Consider the following 21767-nt stretch of genomic DNA (forward strand, 5'->3'; position numbering starts at 1 on the left):
AATTCACAATACGAAATATTCTCAGCAAGAATATAAAAGCCAAAATCTGAGTTTAAAACTATAAACTTGCTCTAAAAATCTGTACTCTAAACAGTTGATAACGTACTGTTATTTTTCTTATTAGTCGCCCTGATACATCCTTCGTTTGGTTCATGAATCCACTGAAGTCGTTGCGTTATCTTATCTGCGCCCGATTCAAGTGGCTCATCATAAAAGTCTTCATTCTCCTCCTTCTCATTGCTCTTCTGGTTCTTTTCATCTACTCCTCACCAAGTTGGCTCATGAAGAAAATTCTCGGAGCCTAAATCGACACCAAAGTTTTTTTTTTGTATTTTCATATACAGTGCCACATTTATTCCATCAAATCTAAAAAGAAGGTTCTGTTTTCAAATTTAAGTCGAATATGTTGCATTGAAATTATACCCAGCAATCAAATTGCAAGTAGACCGTGAATTGCTCTTTTTGTTGTATTTTGTTTTCAACCTGGGCACTTTTGTTATGTTTTGTTTTTAGCGTGTTTTATCTCCGTTACCTGTTTAAAGTCCCACACAGCCTCTGTATTTTGCACTTCCTTGTTTTCGCCACTCTTTAGTTGTATTTTCCTTCTTACAATCTTAAAAAATACTTTCTACAAAAACAGGTATACGACAAGAAACGGTATGGAAAAGTCATGTTTATATTTTTTATTGCACTATTGTATACACGACCCACACACTTTTCTAGTTTGTTTGCTGAAAATTACTTTTTGTTTCAATCAACAAGACGCACAATGTCTTTTTTTTCATTTTATTTATTGGTATGTGCTTTATCACTTACTCACATTTAGTCACCAAACCTACCTATTCGAAATAGCTTTAAGTTTGTGTGAATTAGTGATTTGATTTTTTTCACATACGGTAAGAAGCAGTTTTGTTTGTGATTATTATAGATGCAGTAATATTGTGTTGTGTACCGAATACAGTTGTGTGCTAGATCTAATATTTTGCACAAAACGTTATGTTGTTTTAAATAGCCTTCAGTTATTAGTTCTTATAGTAACTGTATATGCTCAGTTTTTTTTCGATTTTTAAAGTTTCTGGGCAATGTTCTAGCGTGCAATATATTTTTGCACTGACAAAGTAAAAGTTTATATCAAGGACTGAGGTACCTGTAAGTATTAGGCCCACACTGCTTACAGTTTTTAAATTTCTAAGAAGGTTTTTGGTCTCTTTGAATATTAAAATTTATTCATACTCACAAGGAGTTTTAAAATATGCGACCCTTTAGTCATGTGTTTAAGTTGTTGGGAAAAAGGTTATGGACGTACCTAAATACCTGCAGGTACCTTATTTGGGGTAACGATCTGTCTATGGAAGGCAGAAATGGCGATTGTGTACAGCGACCCACGAATTTCTGCTTTTTAGTTGCAATAAAAACAATGCACATGCAGCCGCTTGCGGCAATGATTTTGTTTATCAGTCAATTTTGCAAACTGTGTACATGTATTAGAAAGCCACCCGCAAAATCCAAGCGTCAATCAATGCCTCAATCAACGTGCTGAACGATTGTTGCTTGGGGCAGCAGGCGGACGTTTTGCGCCCAATGATGTGATGGTCGTTGTTGTTTCTCATAGTAAATGAATGCCACTATCACTATTCTCTGGATTTGTATGCTTGTGTTATAGCAAGGATCAGCATTCTACACAGACTGTGATTTACATAACATCAAGTTATTGGGGTAAGTTTGGTTTATTATGTACCTTACGTTACATATGATAACGTGGTTTTAACTCCTTTTTAAGTTCTTTTGAGGTATAATTTTGACAATCTGATTAGGTTTTGTTTACATGGTTATACTTAAGGTAACAAAACTGTGCCTAAACTCAAAATAAGCTACATAATATTGGTGCCACCAATTGTCTTTACAAAATTTATTGACATTTTTACCGTCTGCCCCAAATGTATGTTTTAATAAGGACTATACCGAATCTTATTGCAACATGGTGATAAGTGTTGTTGTTTTAAATTCGTTATAATCAAGTTCCAGTGAAAGACTTTGTGATGTGTGTTTCACTAAAAACTAAAGTAGTAGGTTTAAAGAGTTTTGATCTTTAGACAGCGATATTGGAACTGTTTTAAGAGAAGTCTGGTTAGGTTGGTACAATTTTGCTGAATATATCGGTTTTAGTAGTAAAAAATTTTTCGTTTATTTGTTATTACAGCCATATACAAAATCCAAGGTTAAGATAAAGCATCAAGTGTACAATGTTTTAGAGCCATATAAGCGTTAATGCTATAACGGACACTTTACAGCGGCTAAATGAAATACATAAAGTTGTTCACAAAAATGCTTCAGTCAGCAGATGTCCAAAGCAAACAAGGTCCATTTACTTGCACAAACCCCCAACATGCCCTAAGTCCAGGAAGCCCGATGTCGACGCAATTTTCTAAACTCGGTATCACGTCTCCGACTTTGACAACGATTTTTGCCCAAACCAATTTTTGCATTTGGCGACAAACATAACTGGGCGGTAGTTGATATCCTCGTGGCTTGAATGAAACGCATTTTTCCTGAAAATGTAATGCGGCATGTTTAGCAATTTTCTAATGGGCTTAAAATTTACAAAAAACAAACTTTCAATATAGGTTTAATCATTTACCTCCACAAATTCGGTTGGTGAATATATCAGGACGGTTTTATCTAACTCTGGTGAAAACGCGGTTCTGCGGGTTGTTATCTGGGTAGAAAATATGCATATAGTTAATGACAAAAATCAAGATTCACAAGATAAGGCTAAGCAAGACAAGTAAATAAAAATTAACATTACCGAATAAAAACAACAACATACCGATTCTGTATCGAAGCAAACTCTACGATATCCCGGGATATATTGCGTAGAAACGGTAGCAACAAAAAACGCCAAGGCAACAAGAATAGTCGCTCCCAGCATTGCTGAACTATCGTAAAAGATATACTCAAGAGGTTGAAGTTGCTAAATCACAAACTATTTCTTGACAGTTTTCTAGTAGATTGTTTATGCTTTTCTGTTCGGCGTCTAACACTGCTTCTTACTGTTGGATCTTTGCTGTGCAGCTGTACTTGAACAAAAAAAACACGATAGGCCACTTAAATACGTTTGGATGTAAGCTTAACAAAACTTAGAAGTGTCAACATCTAAGAGTAACCTTCTACACATTCGGCCGAGTATCTTGCATGATATATTTCTAAACCACCGAATGGCAACACGCATGTTGCACTAGAAATGATATATAATTGCTGTTAACGTTTGAAGTATAAACCATTGTATTTGCATAACGTTCAAGTGTTTCAACAAGTTTGCAACACGTATGTAACCACCTAATGTGCATGTTGAACAAACAAAGTTACTTCCTTTGCGTTGCTGTCTAGTGATTGCGATAGAGCAGTTGATTTGTTACAAATGTTTTGCTGGCAACACGGAGTTGTAAGTCAGACCGGCCTTTCGTGCCGGTTTAGGCCGGCTTCGGGCTTGGATTTCTTCAAAAAAAAAACGGGCCTGATTTGGGCCTGACTTTTACACTCTGTGTCAGTATTTTTTAAATAAATTTAACTAGTAGCCAGTTGTTGGACCTGACCTAATGTTAAACAACTCTAAAACAAGGCCTTGTTCGAGGCCAATTGTCTATTAGTATCTATTGTGTTTGTTATCTTGGTCTTTCCTGAGGCTTTTGTGTATAGGCCTATCAATCAAGCTTTAGGGCCTAAAGGGGCTTCGGAAAATCGATTCGGGTTTCGCCGGGTTCGGGCTCCAATTTCAGGCCCGTTTACACATATAGCCACAAACCCCCTAGCCCAGTGTGAAGGGGTCAGCCTCACATTTTTGCCTGAGTCCTTGTCACATAACGTCATAACTGCGTTAAAAGATTTCCTCTAGTCTAGAGTTTGCCCTCTTTTGTACCAGCTCGCTAAAACTTAAAAAGTGTCAATATCTAGGAGCCACCTTACACATATTCGGTATCTTGCATGATATATAAATCACCGAATAGCAACAATCTCGCACGTTGCACGAGAAATGAGATGTAATTGCTGTTAACGTTTGAAGTGTGAACCAATAAATATTTGTATAACGTTCAAGTGTTTCAACAAGTTTACAACACGTATGCAAGCACCTAATGTGCATGTTCAACAAACAAGGTTACTTGCAGTATCTGTTTTACTGTCTGTAGCGGTTGCTTTGTCACATAACGTCATGACTGCGTCGGTGCAGCGCGTTAAAATATTTCCTCTTGATTGTGCCGTAGCTATTTCCGAATTAGTCAATACTTTTGATCAATCTACGGATCCATTAGACTTTTTTCAGCATGTGAAATAAACTTAATTTAAGACATATGAACTGACCATCATAAGCAGTTTCTGCTTTACCATACGGTTGTGCTAATTTGAATTCGTTTTCAAATTATGGTTTTAAAACGCCAAATTTCTGTTGTTAACACTCTGGCCATGTCTGTGGACAAATTGGCTTTGTTACATGTTCAACATAAGCATGTGTGTACTACTTCAGTTTTCCTGGAATGTGGTTTGTTTTGTTTATTTGCCTATATAGTCGTTTGGGCATCAAAACATTTGTTAACAAACCAGAATGTTCAGGACCATTTTCCAAATCGCTGCAGTTCACATTTAGAAGTAGTTTAAACATCATCTTTAAGTTGTGTATGAGTTTTTGTTGGTGTATGGTGTATACCAGTGTTGCTTAACCAGTGGGTCACAGGGCAAGTTTTAAATGGCCTACAGGGCATAAGTAGTGAAAATACTGGAATCCCATTTTTAGCTACCAGCAGCTATCGTTTAATTTGATTATTCGGACACTAGATAATTGTTTCATTAGCATGTTTCAAACTGAAGTTTACAATGAAACAAATCGCTACACAGGAAAGCAATTAATGCATCTGCCAGTCAAAACAAGCTTATTTTGAACAATGTTACGATCCGATAGTAGAGTGGGGCATGTAAATTTAAAAAATAAGTTTTTTAACCGTGCTCGTGATTAAAACGTGTTTGAACGTTCTTTATAGGGCGTGAGCTTTCTCTTCTCTTATCTGTTACTAGTTACTACTACGTGTACTTAATAAATCAATAAGTTTTTGGAAATTGGAAAAACTGTAATATGACGCCAGCGCGTTGCCATGACATCGTGGCGTTTTTATATGTGACTACTCTGATCGGCATTCCCACGCAAAGTTTTTGGCCTGTTTTATTGATTGCCTTAATACTGGAACGATTGCAAATTCAGATTGTCTGGTAGTTCGTACCAGTCATTGTGCTTAAAGAATACATGTTAGCTGCTGTTGTCCTATAGTCTACTTAGAGCCTAATATAGGGCTACGTGGTAGTTTTGATGTCTTAACTTTTTCGTATTTTTTGTAAAGTTTGGTACGTCAATACACGCCAATACATTTTTTAGTACACAATACGCTTTGACAAGGATCGTGCCGACTTGTTAAAATTGATAAAATCATGTTACTTTTATAAAACCAGCTGCCTATTATTTAAGGATAACAGCAAAGCTATGATGTGGTATCTTTGGATCAAAACACACTTCTCGGTTAGAATTTTGTTCAATATGTGATTAAAGCTGAGCACCAATCAATCAAATGTACAATAATTGATCCACATAATGAAATGTTGAGACTTAACAATAAAACACACTGGTGTTAGTTAGCAATGTAAAGAGCACATTGTCCTTTTATTGTTATCAGACCCCAGCACGCGAGCAAATTTGAAGAGATTTCATCACAATCCCGTAAGTTTGGACATCTCCTTTCAGCAGACTTCCTTTCAGCTTTTGAAATGATAAGTTTAGCCCACTCTCTTTTGTGTTTTTCACCACACAAAGGTCCATACGGATAAGATCCTCCCATAACCCAAGTTGAAAAACAGTTTTCGAACGAAAACATCTGAAATATTTTCCACATTAATATGACTGCGTAAAAATGTAATGGCAATATAACTTGAGTATTTTTTTTCCAAGGGTTAAAGTTTTGCAAACACTTGTTTTTTACCAGTTATCAAAACTACAACATTGGCAAAATGAAATTATTAACTAAAAAACAAATTTATACCATTTTTTCACCATTTAGATGAAAAACTACACTATATATGCAGCCTGGAGGACAAAACCTAAAAATGCATTTTTACCGATAAAAAGGATTAAAGGCGATTGCCGTATATGCTAAATATAAAGTATGCACATGCAAAAACCCAACATGTAGAAATTAAAAAAAAATTGAAAAAGATATCCACCCGCCTGTTTAAAAGTGTCAGTCTCATACAATTTCACCATTCTCTGAAAGTCATGCGACCACGCCTCTGTGAGGTTACGTACCTTGGCATAAAAAATATTGATAAATAAGCTATAGGTTGGTAATTGGTTACGATATAAAAAATTAACCTAGTTCGTTTTGATAATACATGCAGCCATTTATTGTTTCGGTTTTCCTTTTGTAAAATACTGTCACCCACCGTTTTTTCGGATTGGCAAACTTTTCGAAGGCCGACTGGGGCCTTACTCTGACCGTTGATTTTGACAGGAATCAATATCATCACGAACGTTGCCGCGACAAGTAGGGTTCTACTGCACATCGTTGCTACAGAAACAAGATTAAAACATTAAAATGCGACAAATGACATTAGGAACAGCACAGCTTTAAGTCCAAGTATAGCTTACGTTTTCAATTGAAACCGAAATATATTGCTGTGCTCTTTCTAAAGGAAACCTTGCTCTGCTGGTCAGGGCGCCTTGCATTTGTACTTAACACGTTGCAATAACAATTTAATCCATTTTCTCTGGGCAATTTGACACATGTTAAGTAAAGATAAAACCATTCATTTGCAAGCCACTGAACAGCGAAACCCACATCACACGGGAACTGACATTACCGTTCTGGCGTATTAAATGATATTTGCATAATGTTGAGTGTTTCAACAAGTTTGTATCACGCACACGTTCTTAAGACCTTTTTTGCCGCAGTTAAAAAGCATTTGTCGCCGCAGTTACTAAAATCAACAGATCATCAATGTATTTAGATTGACAAAGATGTATGGGCTCAACTTAGCTTGAATCACAGTTTTTAAACGCCAATAGGCCGCTAAATGCGTTGACAGCCTGTGGTCGCCCTTTTATTTCTGAATCAAACTCAAGGGTGATGCTGTATGGTTTTAACACAAATTCAGCAATGGTCAGACCTAATGTGTTAAGATTTTTCACTCTTCCACTATGTTCGTTGGATTGAATTTTGCATTTATTTTTTGGTACTGTTTCCTGGGATCATATTTGCCATATCGTTGAGCGAATTATCAAAATGGCGTCCCCACGAGCTTGAAAGTAGGAGTTTGGGTTGAGCTGTGGTGGTGTTGCCGTCGTTGTATCTGCGCTGCTTTTTTATCGTTCTGCCCCTTTAATATTTTAATGCAAATTGGAATTCAGTGCTGACTGGCAGCGCATTTTGAAAATGGAAGTTTTGACTCAAGTTGTGAATTGACAACAACAGCACTGCAATTCGTATTAAACTTTACGCACCTGATTTATTGAACAGATGACACCGAGTTGATTGTGTTTGTTTTTAGTATGCGATGTTGTTCCCGTGTGTTTATAATTCAATCGCTTGTATAGTTTGCCAATTATGCTGTTTCTACACCAGTGGTTCTCAACCTTTTTAAAATGCGACCCCTTTAATGGTTATTGCACAACGATACCCTCGAGGAACATATGAAGTTTTGTTACCACAATGTGATCATTATTTACTTACTATCAAATGCCACCGTAACAGTTCGGCTTTTTGCTCTGCAGCAACAAACAGTGTTCATCCCGTGTTCGTGGCTTACGTCACCATAAACCTTAAAAGGTTTAAATGCAAATACTGTTGTACGTTATCACTTCTAAACCAAACAGAACACAAGGGGAAAAGTTTTATGATGCAGATAAAATAATTCTGAGTTGGGTTGCGTCTTTGTGACGCCCTAAAAGTGCTTGGCGACCCCATTGGGGGTCGCGATCCCCTGGTTGATAAAAACATGGTACCGTCTTGTGTAACACTAAAAAAAGCAAGCAGGTTCACTAAAGCAAGCAGGTTGCAAAAAATAATCTACACATAACTTTTGTCAAATGAATCGTTTTAGTCAGAGAACACAAGTAAAAAATGCAATAACTGATATGAAAGACAAGTGTTTGTGGATAAGTATTTATTTGAATAAATGATTATAGGGAAATAAAAAATGCACCATTCAAAGTAATGTACATGATCAAATCTGCTGGACGAAATGTTGGGAGTTGTTACAAAACAATCATGTTAATTACGGGTCCAAAGAACACAAGCTCCATCAGCTACCACTAAACCCCAGCATGCAAGTAAATTAGAAGAGACATCGATGCATTCTCTTAGACTTGTTCCCTGCTTGTACTCTATTTTTGAGATAATGATGTAAGCCCATATTTGTTTAGGTTGCACTGTGCACTTGACATTGGCCAGTTGAGAAAATATAGGTGGTTTTTCTAACAGGCAAAGTTCGGACTTGAAAACCTGCAAATTTAAATCATTTTATGAGGGTTTTTATGGAGGTTGTTGAGTGGTAAAAGTGGTTTTTGGGTGGTGTTCTTTTACATAAAAAACTTTTTGCAAGTAACATTTCAAATTTTTAATTATTTCGATTTGTATACACTCTAAATTTTAATATTATCTTGTCTTGTTGTCAATATAGAGTCGACCCATTTGGTCAAAATTTACTAGTTTCTTTTTGACAAACGTGAGTTACATAGTAAAACACATACCTGTGTGAATTTGTCTGCTTTATATAATGTGACTGGATGTTGCAAGTCCACAGAAAATGCTTGTTGGGGAGCTATTTCCTTTGCATAAAAAAAGTAAAATCAGCAAAAAAACAGACCTTTTATTGTGTTTTAACACATAGTAATTCATGTTTTTTTTACTGTTTTATTACCACTTCTCGAGATGGACAAACTTTTTTCCAGCCTGCGGTAGAAGCCGGGTTCTGTCCATAGATCTCGGCGGGAATTATCGCCATCAAAAACGTTGCCGCAAAAACTGAAGTTGAAACGAACATTTTTCCTAAAAAAACAACAACATCAAAACATCAAAAAGCAGCAAATGAATAAAAAGTCCAACTAAGTTTTGTGCTGTAACACAAACAACTTACTTTCAAAGTCAGAAAAAGCGTGGTTGTTTCTGGTTGCGTGGTTGTTGGTGGTGGTGGTCGATTCTTGCTATGCTGGACAGAGTGCAGAAAACCGTCGTATTTAACAGCGCAGTAATCATATTTAAATCGTTTTGGTTTAGCCTATTAGCCTACAAATTTTGAACATTTGATAAGGTAAAGTCGATATGACTCGTCAACCACCGTCCAATTCAAGATATCGCTCGGGTTTTTTTCTGATCCATATTTAGCGCCGGATTAGGTAAATGATTTCCATAGCAAAGCTTAGGTAACACAAAAACTGAGATATTTTTCCAAGTTTAAGCCGAGCATTCGTCAACATGATGTACATATTGCGTCTTAGTGACTGGTATTACCTGGCACTAATTTGCATGTTCAGTGTATGTGTAAAAAACGGCAACAACGTGTTGTTCACAGTTTTGCCGTTATCTCATCGGAAAACCAGACTTAAAATTTATATTACACGGCCAACGAACCACGTGACTTTGCGACTTTAGTTTGCATAGTAGGTTGCCCCGATATAACGCAAAATAACGCAAGTTTGGTGTCGCGTAAGATTGTTATTAAAACCATCTGGAATTTTGCTTCGATGATATGGTAACTGAAGAGTCCAGCTTAATTTCTAACTTGTTTCAACGTTCGAGCCGAACAAGCTGCTCTCGACTGGTCTTATTTGTTTATGACGTTACCATCCATACTGTGGCCATTGTAGTGCTGCTTTTTCGCATTGTTTGTCGCCAATCGTCTTGCAAAACGTTTGACTACGCATATGACTACCTGTATTTTCTTAGCACCGCTAAACCCCAGTTTTGTAATCGTACACCATTCCTGTAAGGCAGGGTCACCAAACTTTTCACTTCCGCCCGGATAAGTTTGACAATGATTCGCGCGGGCCGCGTAGTTACATGCCCTAGCGCCGTCTTTCCGAACTTAGCCCTCGAGGCGATTTTTATAGGAGCGCCAAGACACCGTCTTTCTGCAATCCTTTAAAATCTGGTGATGCGACTGTTAAATTGTACAATTAGTCTCATCTTACGAGCAATGCTAATATATTACGTCACAAGTAAGAAAAGAAAGCAATTGATTGCTCACAATTAACACTTGTAGTCTTGTGTGTGACGTAACAAACAGACTTTGGACCAATCCTGGGCGTTGCAATCCTATGAAACTGGATAATATTATTCCTACATATCGCGACGGCAAACTTTCGTAAGGAGTAGATTAATTTTTAAATGCTACAATGTTGTCAGTACGATATGGCAAACCAATAAAATGGGGTCGCGGGCCAGAGTTTGGTGACCCCTGATGCAAGGAAAAAGAATAGCACGCACAGCAAGCATTTGGCCTAAACTATACGTTTTCAAACCAGAATTTCAGGAAAATCTTGTAAAGGAACTTAAACGAATTGTCCGGCGCTCCTGACACATACACAAACATAAAAATATCTGGTCGAGCTTTGTCCCCGGAAGCGTCGTGGGTTCGAACCCCGCAAAAAAACAACGTTTTTTGGTGAGTGCTTTGTTTGCGCGTTTCAGACTGTGGCATTGTCATCCATCAAATTAAGTATTCCTATATTAACGCATTTGCAGATTCGCAGTAATAAATTTTGTTTTTCAAAATATAATATACCTAACATTCGCTGATCCGTCGCTGATTGCAATAATTGATTTATGTTTTTGTCTTTTACAATCTGTGTCAAATGATTGTTTCATCAGCTGTTGATCCCATTGTCAAAATTTCACTGCTATTCCCTTTAGCAATCTTAGCTTTCTGATTTCGACCCCTATCAAGGGTCCTGTACACAGTTGCTCAGATACCCATTGATTATGGTTGGACTTGTCCTACTTCTAGGCACACTGTTGTTATACTTAAAACTTTGGGATAACAACACGTCCCGAAAACAAAAATGTTTTGCACGTGTCAGGATGTGCATTGTCATCTGTCGGACTTAATACTCCTATACCCACGCATTTGCTTATTTCTGGCCATTGCTGTTACTTTTTTAAATGTGTTTTCGTTGACCCGTCTTTGGTTGCAACGATTAATTTGTTTCAATTTACAAATCTGTGTCAAGAAATTGTTTTATCTGCCTATGTTATATACACATGCAGTTGTCCTGATACCCATTATTTATAGTTGAACTTATTTTAGTTGTGAGTCGGACCGGGCTTTTTGGGTTCGAGCAGTGCTTTAGTGCCTTGAGCTTTAAGTCTGACTAAAATGGGCTGGAGTCTTTCGCTTTATCAAACTTTTGAGCATAAAACGTTTTTTAAACCTGTTCTATTATTGAACTGTCTGGTTTGTAGCCTAACTTCAGCAAAAAACGTAGGAGCAAAATAATTTTAGCAGCAAAATACCCTTTTCAAAATTATAAAAAAATTAGCAGCAAAATACCCTTTTCATCAAAAATTCATTTCTTGATTATCGTGTGTTAAAACGTGTGGGTGATTAAAATAGGACGCATAACGCACAAATAAAACAACAATTGACAACTATTTTGCGAAACCAAACGATGAAAATGGTTAACAACTAACTCTAATTTCGCGGATTTCGTAGAACACATGCTCCATCCATATGTACTACACCCCAACAAGCAGTTTGGTTTTTAACAGTAGAGGCGATTTCAACACAATCTCTCATAGTAGATCTTATTTCTTCCGTGTCGATCACGTATCTAGCCCAATCTTTCCTTTTAGCCACAACGCACTCGACTCCCGCCGGCGGATTGCTTAAAATAAGCTTTGACGATATGCAGGTTTCGGACGTAAAGTACTGCAAGAAAAATGCCGTTTTAGGATGATTTGCTGTAAAAATATAGAAGTTTTTTGCAAAAATGGGTGATTTTTGGGTAATTAACAAAGCAGCCAAAGTTAATTTACGTTTTGTGTTCCGTTCAGGTGGCGAAACCAAACTTTATTTCTCCTTTAGCGATTTCATTCCCTAATAAAATGACTTTCGGCTAGGTCAGGGGTGTCCAAAGTGCGGCCCGCGGGCCAAATGCGGCCCGCGGCGGCATTTCAAGTGGCCCGCAGCTGTTTTTTTTCAAATTGTGCCCGCCATCGTCCGGATTAGGTGTTTATGATTTGGCGACTTGCGACTTCACGCAAAAGCCTTCCATGGAACGGTAAAAAGGAAGTGTACATCGTTCTGACGCAACAAAATTCCACAATTTCTTAAATCCCGTATATTTGTGTTCTAATTCTACAAACACGTTGGCCCGCGGGCGTCTTCACTTGGTAAAAATTGGCCCCCATTAAAAAAAGTTTGGACACCCCTTGGCTAGGTTGTTGGCATGATCCTTTGTTTGAGGGCCCCAACTTTGGGTAATTTTACAATTTTTTGCTTGACTGTTCATGTTGTTATTGTTATTGTTGTTTTTTTCCGTTGCAGCGAAAACCGACAGCATCAAAAAAATGTTATCTGTCTTTTCAAAATTCTAACGATAAAACTTTACAACCTTTTTGGACCCCAGCGATCACTTTGGTATGTTTTTGGCTAACCTTTAAAAATTTTCGCCAACGAAGCTATTTTGTGGTATAAGTTTGTACAGTCCACTTTAACATAAAATATTGCGGAGCTCTGAGTTACACACTCAAAAACACCTACTTGCTTGAAGGTATCGGTTTCATACACTTTTACTTTTTTTTCCAAGTCCGCCGAATATACCATTGAGGGTTGATATACCTTTGTGCACAAAACGATTTTGGCTAAAAACACGCACACTGTATACTGTTTAAATTTTTTTTAATGTTATCTTTGTACCTTTTCTTGTCATTTACAAACTTTTAGTTCGTCTTTGGGAATCTCGCCGTTGATTTGCTCTGCAATCATCACCACTGTTACAAAAAGTAAGGTTGCACTCTTCATTGTTGCTGAAATAAACAAAATAACTTTTAAACATCCAAATGCGTTAAATGAAATAATGTCCTACTGCAACACAAAAACATACCTTATAAGTTGGAATCGGTTCCCAACTGTCGTGATTGTTGTTGTGCTTCGTTCAAGACCACCCTTGCTTTGGTGGTCAGGTTGTCGTACACTTGTATTTAACAGCCTTGTGGGGCGTTATTTCAATAGATTTGACTGCTAGTTGCCTAAAACGTGATTACTTACAGGAAATATCAACATTAACATGCAACGTACATAACATAATTACAATGGAAAATAGCGACAGTCGTTTGCCTTTATGAGTAGGCAATATGTACATCTGTATTTCAAGCAATGAGTAAATCGTTCACGCGAAACGACAAGATAAAATCTCTACAAAAATTGGCGTTAAAAAAACAACAACAAAGTAAACACTTGGAAGTAAGTCACCTTTATGAACGAGAAAAAGGATAGGAATATTTAAAAACACAAAACGCTTCGATTGGAGAGCGTATGATTGTGTTGTGATTATATAATGAGAAGTATTAAACTTATCCGGTCCGCAGTAAAAAACGTTTGATGACCCCTGGCTTAATTGGGCTGATTTATGCCAATCCAAAAAACGCACTTAAACAGATCCATTCCGTATCCGTTCAGTTTTATTTGTGGATAAGACGAGATAACGCTCGATAGCTGATTACTAGAAAATAGAGTTGCAAAAGCAAAGGTTGAAAGCCGTTGCTACGAAGCCATACGAGTTCTTTTTAGCCCATAAATACATGGCGCTATATTGCGTGTCATATCACCGTGTATCAAAAAATACGCAGGCAACAGTAATCCTAAACTGCTTCTAACATCCTTTTTTGTACGCTTTAAAGCAGTGGTTCTCAAACTTTTTTATTGTCGGGGCCAAATGATATTTTTTAAGTGTGTAGGGAGCCGCAAAAAAACGAAACCTTGAGAAAATCACTAAAGATTATTACTTTTAAAGCTAAAATAGCAATCTTTGGTGGTTTTCTGAGGTCTGGTGCGAGTCGCAAAATAAGTAGTTGGGAGCCGCATGCGGCCCCGAAAACCGAGTTTGAGAACCACTGCTTTAAAGTTTTGTCAATTCATTTTACCATAACAGTCACCACTTTTGGATAATTGTCTATCGTTACAATAATCTGGTGACATTAAATACTGCTTAATAACAACAAAAATTACGACATAAATTACTGAATATTTGGGGCTCGTATACGTGTTTAAAAACATTATGGGTTGCATTGCAATTCAATTTACATTCTCGAGTTAGACTTTTTTGCAATATCGAGCGTTAAGCTGTTTTCCCATTCCCACTTCGTGCACCATGTGCTTTATGCTCTCTTCGCAGGCATTTGTGTCCGATACAAATTTATAACGCGTTTATGCCGAAAGCTCCGGTTTTCCAGCAGGGAATAAATGCCTAGGTTTGTAGGGTACCGAATAAAAGACGTTTCCATAGGTTAAACACCAACATCTTTACGTTAATTGTAGTGCTTACAAGTGTTATTTCAGAGATGTGAGTTTAAAAACACAGTCTAAAACCTTGTGAGTATATCAGTATGTTGGCGGGCTTAATTACAATGGAAAATAGCGGTTTTGAGCAGCCCGTTTAGGCCCTAAATTGTGACTGACAGGCCTATCAAAAAAAGCCTTGCAACAAAGGATGAGAAAGAAAAATGAGAAAGACAACTTAGGTGAGTGATTTTATTTACAAAAATGGCGGATACGGAACGTAAAGTCAGGCCCGTTTTAAGTCCGTTTTCTCACAGATACCTAAGCCCGAACCCGTCCCGAAAAGCCCGACCCGACTTGCAACTCTGGTGTAGATCACTAAAACTTGCAAAGCTACACAGCAGTGCTTTTTTGAAACGACACAAGTATTTAGCATAAAATGATTGCAATGCTGCTGCGACAGTTTTTTTTTTACAAAACCTGATTTGTTTGCATTCGGAATATGCGAACAATTAGGTTGCAGGGTTATCGAAATAGTTTGCAAACTACTTAAACGACAACCCAACAAAATCCACCAGCGACCCACTTTTCCGTCGCGACCTAGTGTAGTGTCGAGGAGTATGAGAACTACTGCGTTGCAATCACGACTGAAACGGCATTTTTAGTAAGAATTAGATATTGATTTTTTTAGAAAGGAAAAAAAAAAGAATTAGATATTGCGATGTTTTTTCTTTCTTTGATGCGTTAATGCGTGCAATTATTTTTAAACACAGCAATAGCAAAGCGGATTTTTTTAGTTTGTTGTTTCATTCAATATTTTTTGGCACATTATTTATGTAGTAAATGACATAAATATAACAACTGTTCTAAATTTTAATTGGGTGTTGTTTCATTGATCGCTGTAAAGAATTTTTTTAATTATGTGTCCCTCGCAGAGTTGTAAGCGGGCGCGAACTCGGCCCGAACCCGACAGTAAAGGCCCGAAGCCCGGCCCGAAAGTTTGATTGACAGGCTTATAATAAAGAATACATGCACAATGAACGATAGTACACAATTGTGTAACAGTACACAAAGTCATGAACGACTCAAACAAGACGTGTTTGGGCTGTTTGGCATCAGGTTACATCCAGCAACTAGCGACTTGGCTCAATCATTCACAGGAAATAAATCAAATGTTTGACAAAATAAACCTTTTTTTAAAAAAAAGTTTGATTGTAGGACAACAGTTATATTACTTCGATAGAATATATTTGTGTTGCAATATGATTTTTCTGTTGGTTTAAAAGACACCACTGGGCTTGAACAGATTTGTAGGCATTTAATCTTGGTTAATGCAACTGTTTGGCCTTCTGACTGGGCAAGGTTTTGGGCCTGTACTTCAGGACCAGGCGTTTGTTTTGCCTGCCGTTGTTTTTATCTTTTTAGCTTCGTTGACATTCATTTTATTTTTGCGTTTCAAACCATCTAAACTCTATAAAGTCTCTATCTATAGTGTATTGTTTTTTTTATTGTTTTCAGTTGGATTTGGTAATTTCATATGCCAGTTACACTGTGGGTAAAATCAAATTTTGAATACTCGACAATAAGGAGCAATTCACAAAGCTATTAGTAGGGCTGTTATCAAACAAATAATTATTTGATTATTTGAAATTTTTAATTGTTTGAAAATTTATCAAATAATATTTACACATTTCAAATAATCAAACATTTTTTTCTTGTGCAGTAAACCTTGAAATATGTGCAAAATCAATTTACTTGAACACATTGGTGACATTTTTATGAAATTGCGGTTACACGGAAGCACTGCAACATATGTTTTCAGTTTTATATTAATGTTCATTAACGCATTTACCCCAAAATGTTGGATTAAAAAGCATGACAATGTACTGTTTATTTCAGTATTAGTTACACCCAGGAAAAATTAAAGTTATTTAAGCAAGTGAATAAAATGTAAGTTATAGATCACAATTCAATTCAGCAAATATCAAAAAAAGCTGTGAAATAAAGTGAAAAATCAAACGTGGAAAAACATACAGTTTTGCCAAATTACGGAGTAACTGAGCATGTCTCTATCTGTACTAATTTGTTATTTTAAACAAAAAAGTAGCCTAGATTTAAAGACTAAGGCGGGAGCTTACAAAATTCGTTTAGTAATTTCAACTATCCTTATTTAATAATGACTCTGGGCCTTATGTATCAGGTGTTCTAAATTATTTGAATTATTTGATTGTTTGATTTGAAGGGGAAAAAATTATTTGATTATTTGAAAAATTAAAAACCTTTATTTGATAACAGCCCTAGCTATTAGCTTTCTATAATCGCTGTTCTTTTTAGAAGGTAAACGTATCTTGAATATATGTATTTGTTATGTGTGATTAAAGCAAAACGAAAAAACACAAGTATATCAAGTACAAGGCAATTCGCTGAATAAAATATTGAAAATTGACTGATTCAACACGTTATTTCAATACATGTCGATTAGGAATCCATAGCACGCATGGTCCATCCATTCGTACCATAGCCCAACAAGCCCGACATCCTGGCATGTTTATATCGACGCAACCACTCATATTTGGCTTTTCTTCTTCTTTTTTAATGACGATGTTCGCCCATACCCTTTTTTGTTTCGTAACGCAAATTGAACCCGGCGGAAAACCGTTTCCAATAGGACGAGGAAACACGCAAGTTTCATAAGTGAAGTACTGCAAAATTACATAATTGAAATTTCCATTACGATTGTTGCGATGTCACGTAGGGCAAATTGTATTTAAAAAAAATAGTAATGATAATTAAAGCGATTATTGGTTTAATGGTGAAAATAACGGCCCATATAGACGTAAAAAGCGGCATGTTTTATTTTTTCATGCTTCATGGTATGAGAATTTGCCGTAACGTTTGAAAAATAAAGCATGTCGCTTTTTACGTCTATATGGGCAGTTATTTTTACCATTAAACTTATGAAGAGATCCCTATATAGTGTTCTGATTTTTGAGTGTTCTTCAAACTTGGTTTTGTGATTTTTATATTACTGGCGTATAGAGTAAAAAAATCTCTACAACAAGGTTACACAGTTAAATGATCACCTGCGTAAAGTTGTTGCCCTGATGTATGTTGACGGACCTTTGCAGATCGTCAGAAAATGCAGTAGTACCGCTAGTTGTCTTTTAATAAAAAAAGTCTGCTGTTAGCAAATGACCGTTTAAATAAATAAAAAACATTCATGGCGTTTTTTCTATACATGACGTTTTTGTTTATTCGATTGTAAGCCGCGGCTTAAAGTTTTTTACCTTAGAGTTTGTGCGGATTATAATTGAGAGCGGCTCACATTTTAATATCATACCGATATTACTTTTTCACCCCTGTCTTTTGATTTTCTTTTGCATGCAGACTTTATACGTCAACATACGTTCTACTATGGGTACGGTTATTTAGGTGACAAACAAACATGGGCAAATAGTTTTACTACGTTACAACAAAACGAAGTATTATGAAACAACTGTACCTATAACATCAAAAATCGAGGGAGGCTTGTATAATTTTTAACACCCTAAACATGCGGCTTACAACCGATTAAGTACGGCAACCCTGTACCCTTGATTGGGAAGAACAAGCTCTTCGGTGTCCACCAGGAGCCCAAAACGCACCGTTAATTTGGTCAGGAACTATCGCCATGACACAGGCTGCAGCGAAATAGAAGTTAACACCGAACATCGTTGCTGAAAAACATGTAACATTTACGAATCACAAAACAAATACTTTAAGCATGATTGTGCGATACAATCAACTTACCTTAATGCTGAAATGGATCCAAGATGTTGACTATTGTTGTTGTGCTTCCTCCGAGACAATCCTTGCTGTGCTGGTCAGGTAGGCTTTGGCTCGTATTTAACAGTGTCGTGACTAACATTTAAATAATCTGTATTTGATTTCTAGCCGGTTGAAAAAATTGAGTCATTGCCCCTCGGAAATGTCAACATTCACATGCAGTATGTTCAGTCTAATTAGAATGGAAGAATATGATACATGTTTTTAAACTATGCAAACAAGTAAATTTAAAATGACTAACAAACGTTCAAAACTTTGAAACACGGGGCATTTTTGAAAATTCAAACCATTGCGTGCATTAACCGCAAGATGACATCACTAGTCTATGTAATCCTAATATTCCCCCCACAGGAACTTAGCCGAAATGTCCTGCGCTCCTAACCCATACATAGACATAAAAAAAATTATTTCGTCTCCGGGAGCGTCCTGGGTTCGAACCCCGTGAAGAAAATTGTTAGAATTTCATGTTGTTAAAAAATTTTTAAAATACTACGTTGTAAGTATAAAGAGTTTTGTCAAACAAAGATGGCGCAAAGATATGAAACGTGTTTAATGAGACTCAATTTTTTAAATGAAGGCTAGGATAGTCTAGGATAGATATAATGTTTTTCACCAAATGCTTAGACTTTACCCAAATAGATTGGATTGATATTATAGTCCAAATAAAAAATCGGTTAAGGGCATATGTGGCGTTTTTTTTCAATAAATTTATGCTTGATCCATTATAGACACAAATTAAGTTACTCTAAAGTTTTTGCAAGCTATTAAACAAGAAACACTTTAAACTGGGACCAAATACTGCAATAAGTGTTGCTGTTTACCTGTTAAGCAATATTTGCATTTGTTTCAGTGTTGTGACAAGCTTGCATAATATATGTGTTGTTTGGTGGATGTGCATGTTGATCGTCAACTATTTGATAATATACACCATCTGTCCGACAGTTCGGAACGAATTCACATTAGGAAGTTGTATGTTAACTTGTCAAAACAATCAAATGCAAATGTTTCCTAATAGTAACATACCAGTTCCTGAAAAACATGTTTGCTGTTTGATAGACGCAGAGTTGTAAGACGGGACAGGCTTTTTAGGCCCGGGTTCGCACTTGATTTAGATCTGACTTCAATTGGGCACATTCGCATTGAAATTTCACTCCGGAAAATCTACTATACCGGCCAAATTCAGGTTTTCATTCAATCCTCAGCAATTTGGGTTTATGGTAAGAATGATTGCTGAGTCAGCACCATAAACGCCTATGCTCTGTTGTGCCACCTACCAAACCGGGCGTCAGCTTAGTTCCAGTGTTAGTAGGTTTAGCGTGTTGGGCGAACGTAAATGTTTGTGTACATTTACGAACCGATACGTTTGATTTTAATTAGTATTTTTTGCACAAAAAGAACCGTATAACTGATTCAACGTTTCGTAACGTGTGTGTTGTTGGGAAGTAACACAGTGAATTGTTTTGATGTTTTATTAAATTCTAATAAGTCTCATGCGTTGCTCGTATATATTGACATTTTCTAGTGATAACTATTCAAATTTTTAAGCAACTAAAAAGGATATGTATGCAAATGTGGTTAGAGGGCTATTAAATACTGATGTGCGACGCTCTAACAAGCAGAAACAGTAATTAACAAGGCGAAACAGACTCTGCACAACTGGACCCGATTGAAACAGAAAACCGGTTGAGTTTGGTATTACAGTTAAACTAAAATTTATTTTTTACACTTACTTTTTTGTTTTGCAGGGAGCAATGTTTTGGGTATCCATACTTGTTGCGGTTGCATTGGCGATGGTTCCAACTGAGATCAAAGGACAGAGCCCTCCTGCTGGATACCGAATAGCTTGTGCAGTTGAGGAATCGGTATGGTGTTCATTTAAAAAAATATTGAAATTTTTTAACGCTTGACAATTTGTTTGAACACAGGAACATACAATTCAAACGGGGTTTTCTGTAGACTTAAACAAAACTGTGGAGGTTCGTTTTCACAAATCTATACAAGTAAGTGTATAAACAAGACACTAATTATTTTGCACATCGTTAAACCCATAGGGCCTGGCTGTTAGTATAGTCCAGTAGTTCTCAAACTGTGCGTCGCGACGCCCTAGTGCGTCGTTTCAATTTTCCAAGGGCGTCGCAGAATAGTTCCGTTTCGATGCTTTTAGTTGTTGTATCAATAAACACAACTTCAATATTAAGTTTCGTCGTTAACTTTTATTTGCTGGTGCGTCGCAAGTCCAGAAAACTTTTCGAGGGGCGTCGCAATAAAAAAGTTTGAGAACCACTGGTATAGTCTCTGCAAAACAAAATGACTTGAAATTATTTTATCACAGGAAAAATGCAAATCGTCGAGGCCACATACAATCGATTTGCCAGCGGGATTTGCTTGTCGCAAGAGCCAACAAGAATATTATGTAAATTTTATTGTTCAAGCCGACGAAGGGCGACAGAGTTTGGAAAATTGTGTTAATGCCGACCGTGCTGGATACGTTGCATGTTGGGGTATGGTACGTGTAGAAGGAGGCTGTGTTCTTCTGCACATTGATAACCTGTAGTAAACTTTCTCCTTCCCATCGCTTACGTTTCTTTAACTGACATAACGTTTAATACATCTGTAATACATACTCAAGAAATTCAGTCCAACTTATTGCTGTCATAAAGCCTTTCCAATTACCCTGCATCAACTACGATTAGTAGCCGACGTTATCGCCATTACAAACATATCGCTATAGTTGTCCGCAATGAGTCGCAACCAGGGCTCGTGCGCGAAAAAAACAATTCGTCTCCGATGCGCCACCTTTTCTAAATTAACGCCATAGGCAGCCCACGCAAATGTTCTGCATCGGTTGGCCTTTGAACACGAGTAGATTAATTTTAGTACTGTAGTGTAGCCTAGCCTACCTTAGATATAGGCCTACTGCCGTGTCATTGACATATATTTATTCGTATGTATTAGTTTCGGCCAGGGTAGGATGGGCTATAGCCTATATGCTACAATAACAAAGTAGGCCTACGCCCATGCAGTCCAAAACAGTACAGTAGCCTACATGGCATCTACATACAAGTGAGCGTTTGGGTTGTAAACCTTGGTGGCAATGGTCATACCAATGTTCTGACACATGTAGCTGTCCATCTGTAGGCTACACATATGTTTGTAGCATATGCAGTAGACTGTATCGGCCGTATTTATTGTTGGCGGCGGCGAGAAAATAAAATTTGCATGAGTTTTTATTGCAGTCACAGCGTTGTTAGGGTAGAAGGCTGTAGTCCCATGAGCAGAGGATGTGAAAAACGTTCTGACGAACAATTTTTATGCTGAGCTGAGTTCTGTTTTGGCAAATCGTGCACGAATGTGTCAGGAATAAATCCAGGGCTGGCTAAAATGAATGGAAGAGAAAACTTGCTTACCGTATT

The 21767-nt window shown here is 37.0% G+C and overlaps 3 protein-coding genes and 1 long non-coding RNA gene across 8 annotated transcripts in view; 2 read left to right on the top strand and 2 right to left on the bottom strand.

Annotated features, from left to right (window-relative positions):
- Positions 1 to 1428, top strand: part of LOC145215351 (otoferlin-like) — a 54973-nt gene extending 53545 nt beyond the window's left edge. For all 5 annotated transcript variants that reach the window (XM_080084037.1, XM_080084041.1, XM_080084039.1 and 2 more), the window contains one exon: positions 125 to 1428. In XM_080084037.1, coding sequence (XP_079940163.1) covers positions 125 to 305 — 181 coding nt within the window. In that variant the 3' untranslated portion in view covers positions 306 to 1428. The remainder of the gene's footprint in view (positions 1 to 124) is intronic.
- A 75-nt stretch (positions 1429 to 1503) lies between these two features.
- On the top strand, positions 1504 to 21760 carry LOC145215352 (uncharacterized). The gene is made up of 4 exons (XM_080084043.1): positions 1504 to 1716; positions 20100 to 20216; positions 20280 to 20354; positions 20687 to 21760. Exons 2-4 carry the CDS (start codon positions 20106 to 20108, stop codon positions 20906 to 20908), a joined length of 408 nt encoding a protein of 135 aa, XP_079940169.1. The 5' UTR covers positions 1504 to 1716; positions 20100 to 20105; the 3' UTR covers positions 20909 to 21760.
- Positions 2189 to 3105, bottom strand: LOC145214601 (uncharacterized). Its single transcript, XM_080083162.1, has 3 exons — positions 2828 to 3105; positions 2639 to 2716; positions 2189 to 2549 (listed from the first exon to the last, which is right to left on the bottom strand). Exons 1-3 carry the CDS (start codon positions 2927 to 2929, stop codon positions 2331 to 2333), a joined length of 399 nt encoding a protein of 132 aa, XP_079939288.1. The 5' UTR covers positions 2930 to 3105; the 3' UTR covers positions 2189 to 2330.
- LOC145214217 (uncharacterized) lies at positions 12730 to 13846 on the bottom strand. Its single transcript, XR_013856987.1, has 3 exons — positions 13136 to 13846; positions 12949 to 13058; positions 12730 to 12870 (listed from the first exon to the last, which is right to left on the bottom strand). It is a non-coding gene; the product is annotated as an uncharacterized LOC145214217 (long non-coding RNA).
- Positions 21761 to 21767: the final 7 nt, after the last annotated feature.

The sequence above is a fragment of the Phallusia mammillata genome, chromosome 2, assembly GCF_965637545.1.
Source record: "Phallusia mammillata chromosome 2, kaPhaMamm4.hap1.1, whole genome shotgun sequence".
Taxonomy (NCBI): domain Eukaryota; kingdom Metazoa; phylum Chordata; class Ascidiacea; order Phlebobranchia; family Ascidiidae; genus Phallusia; species Phallusia mammillata.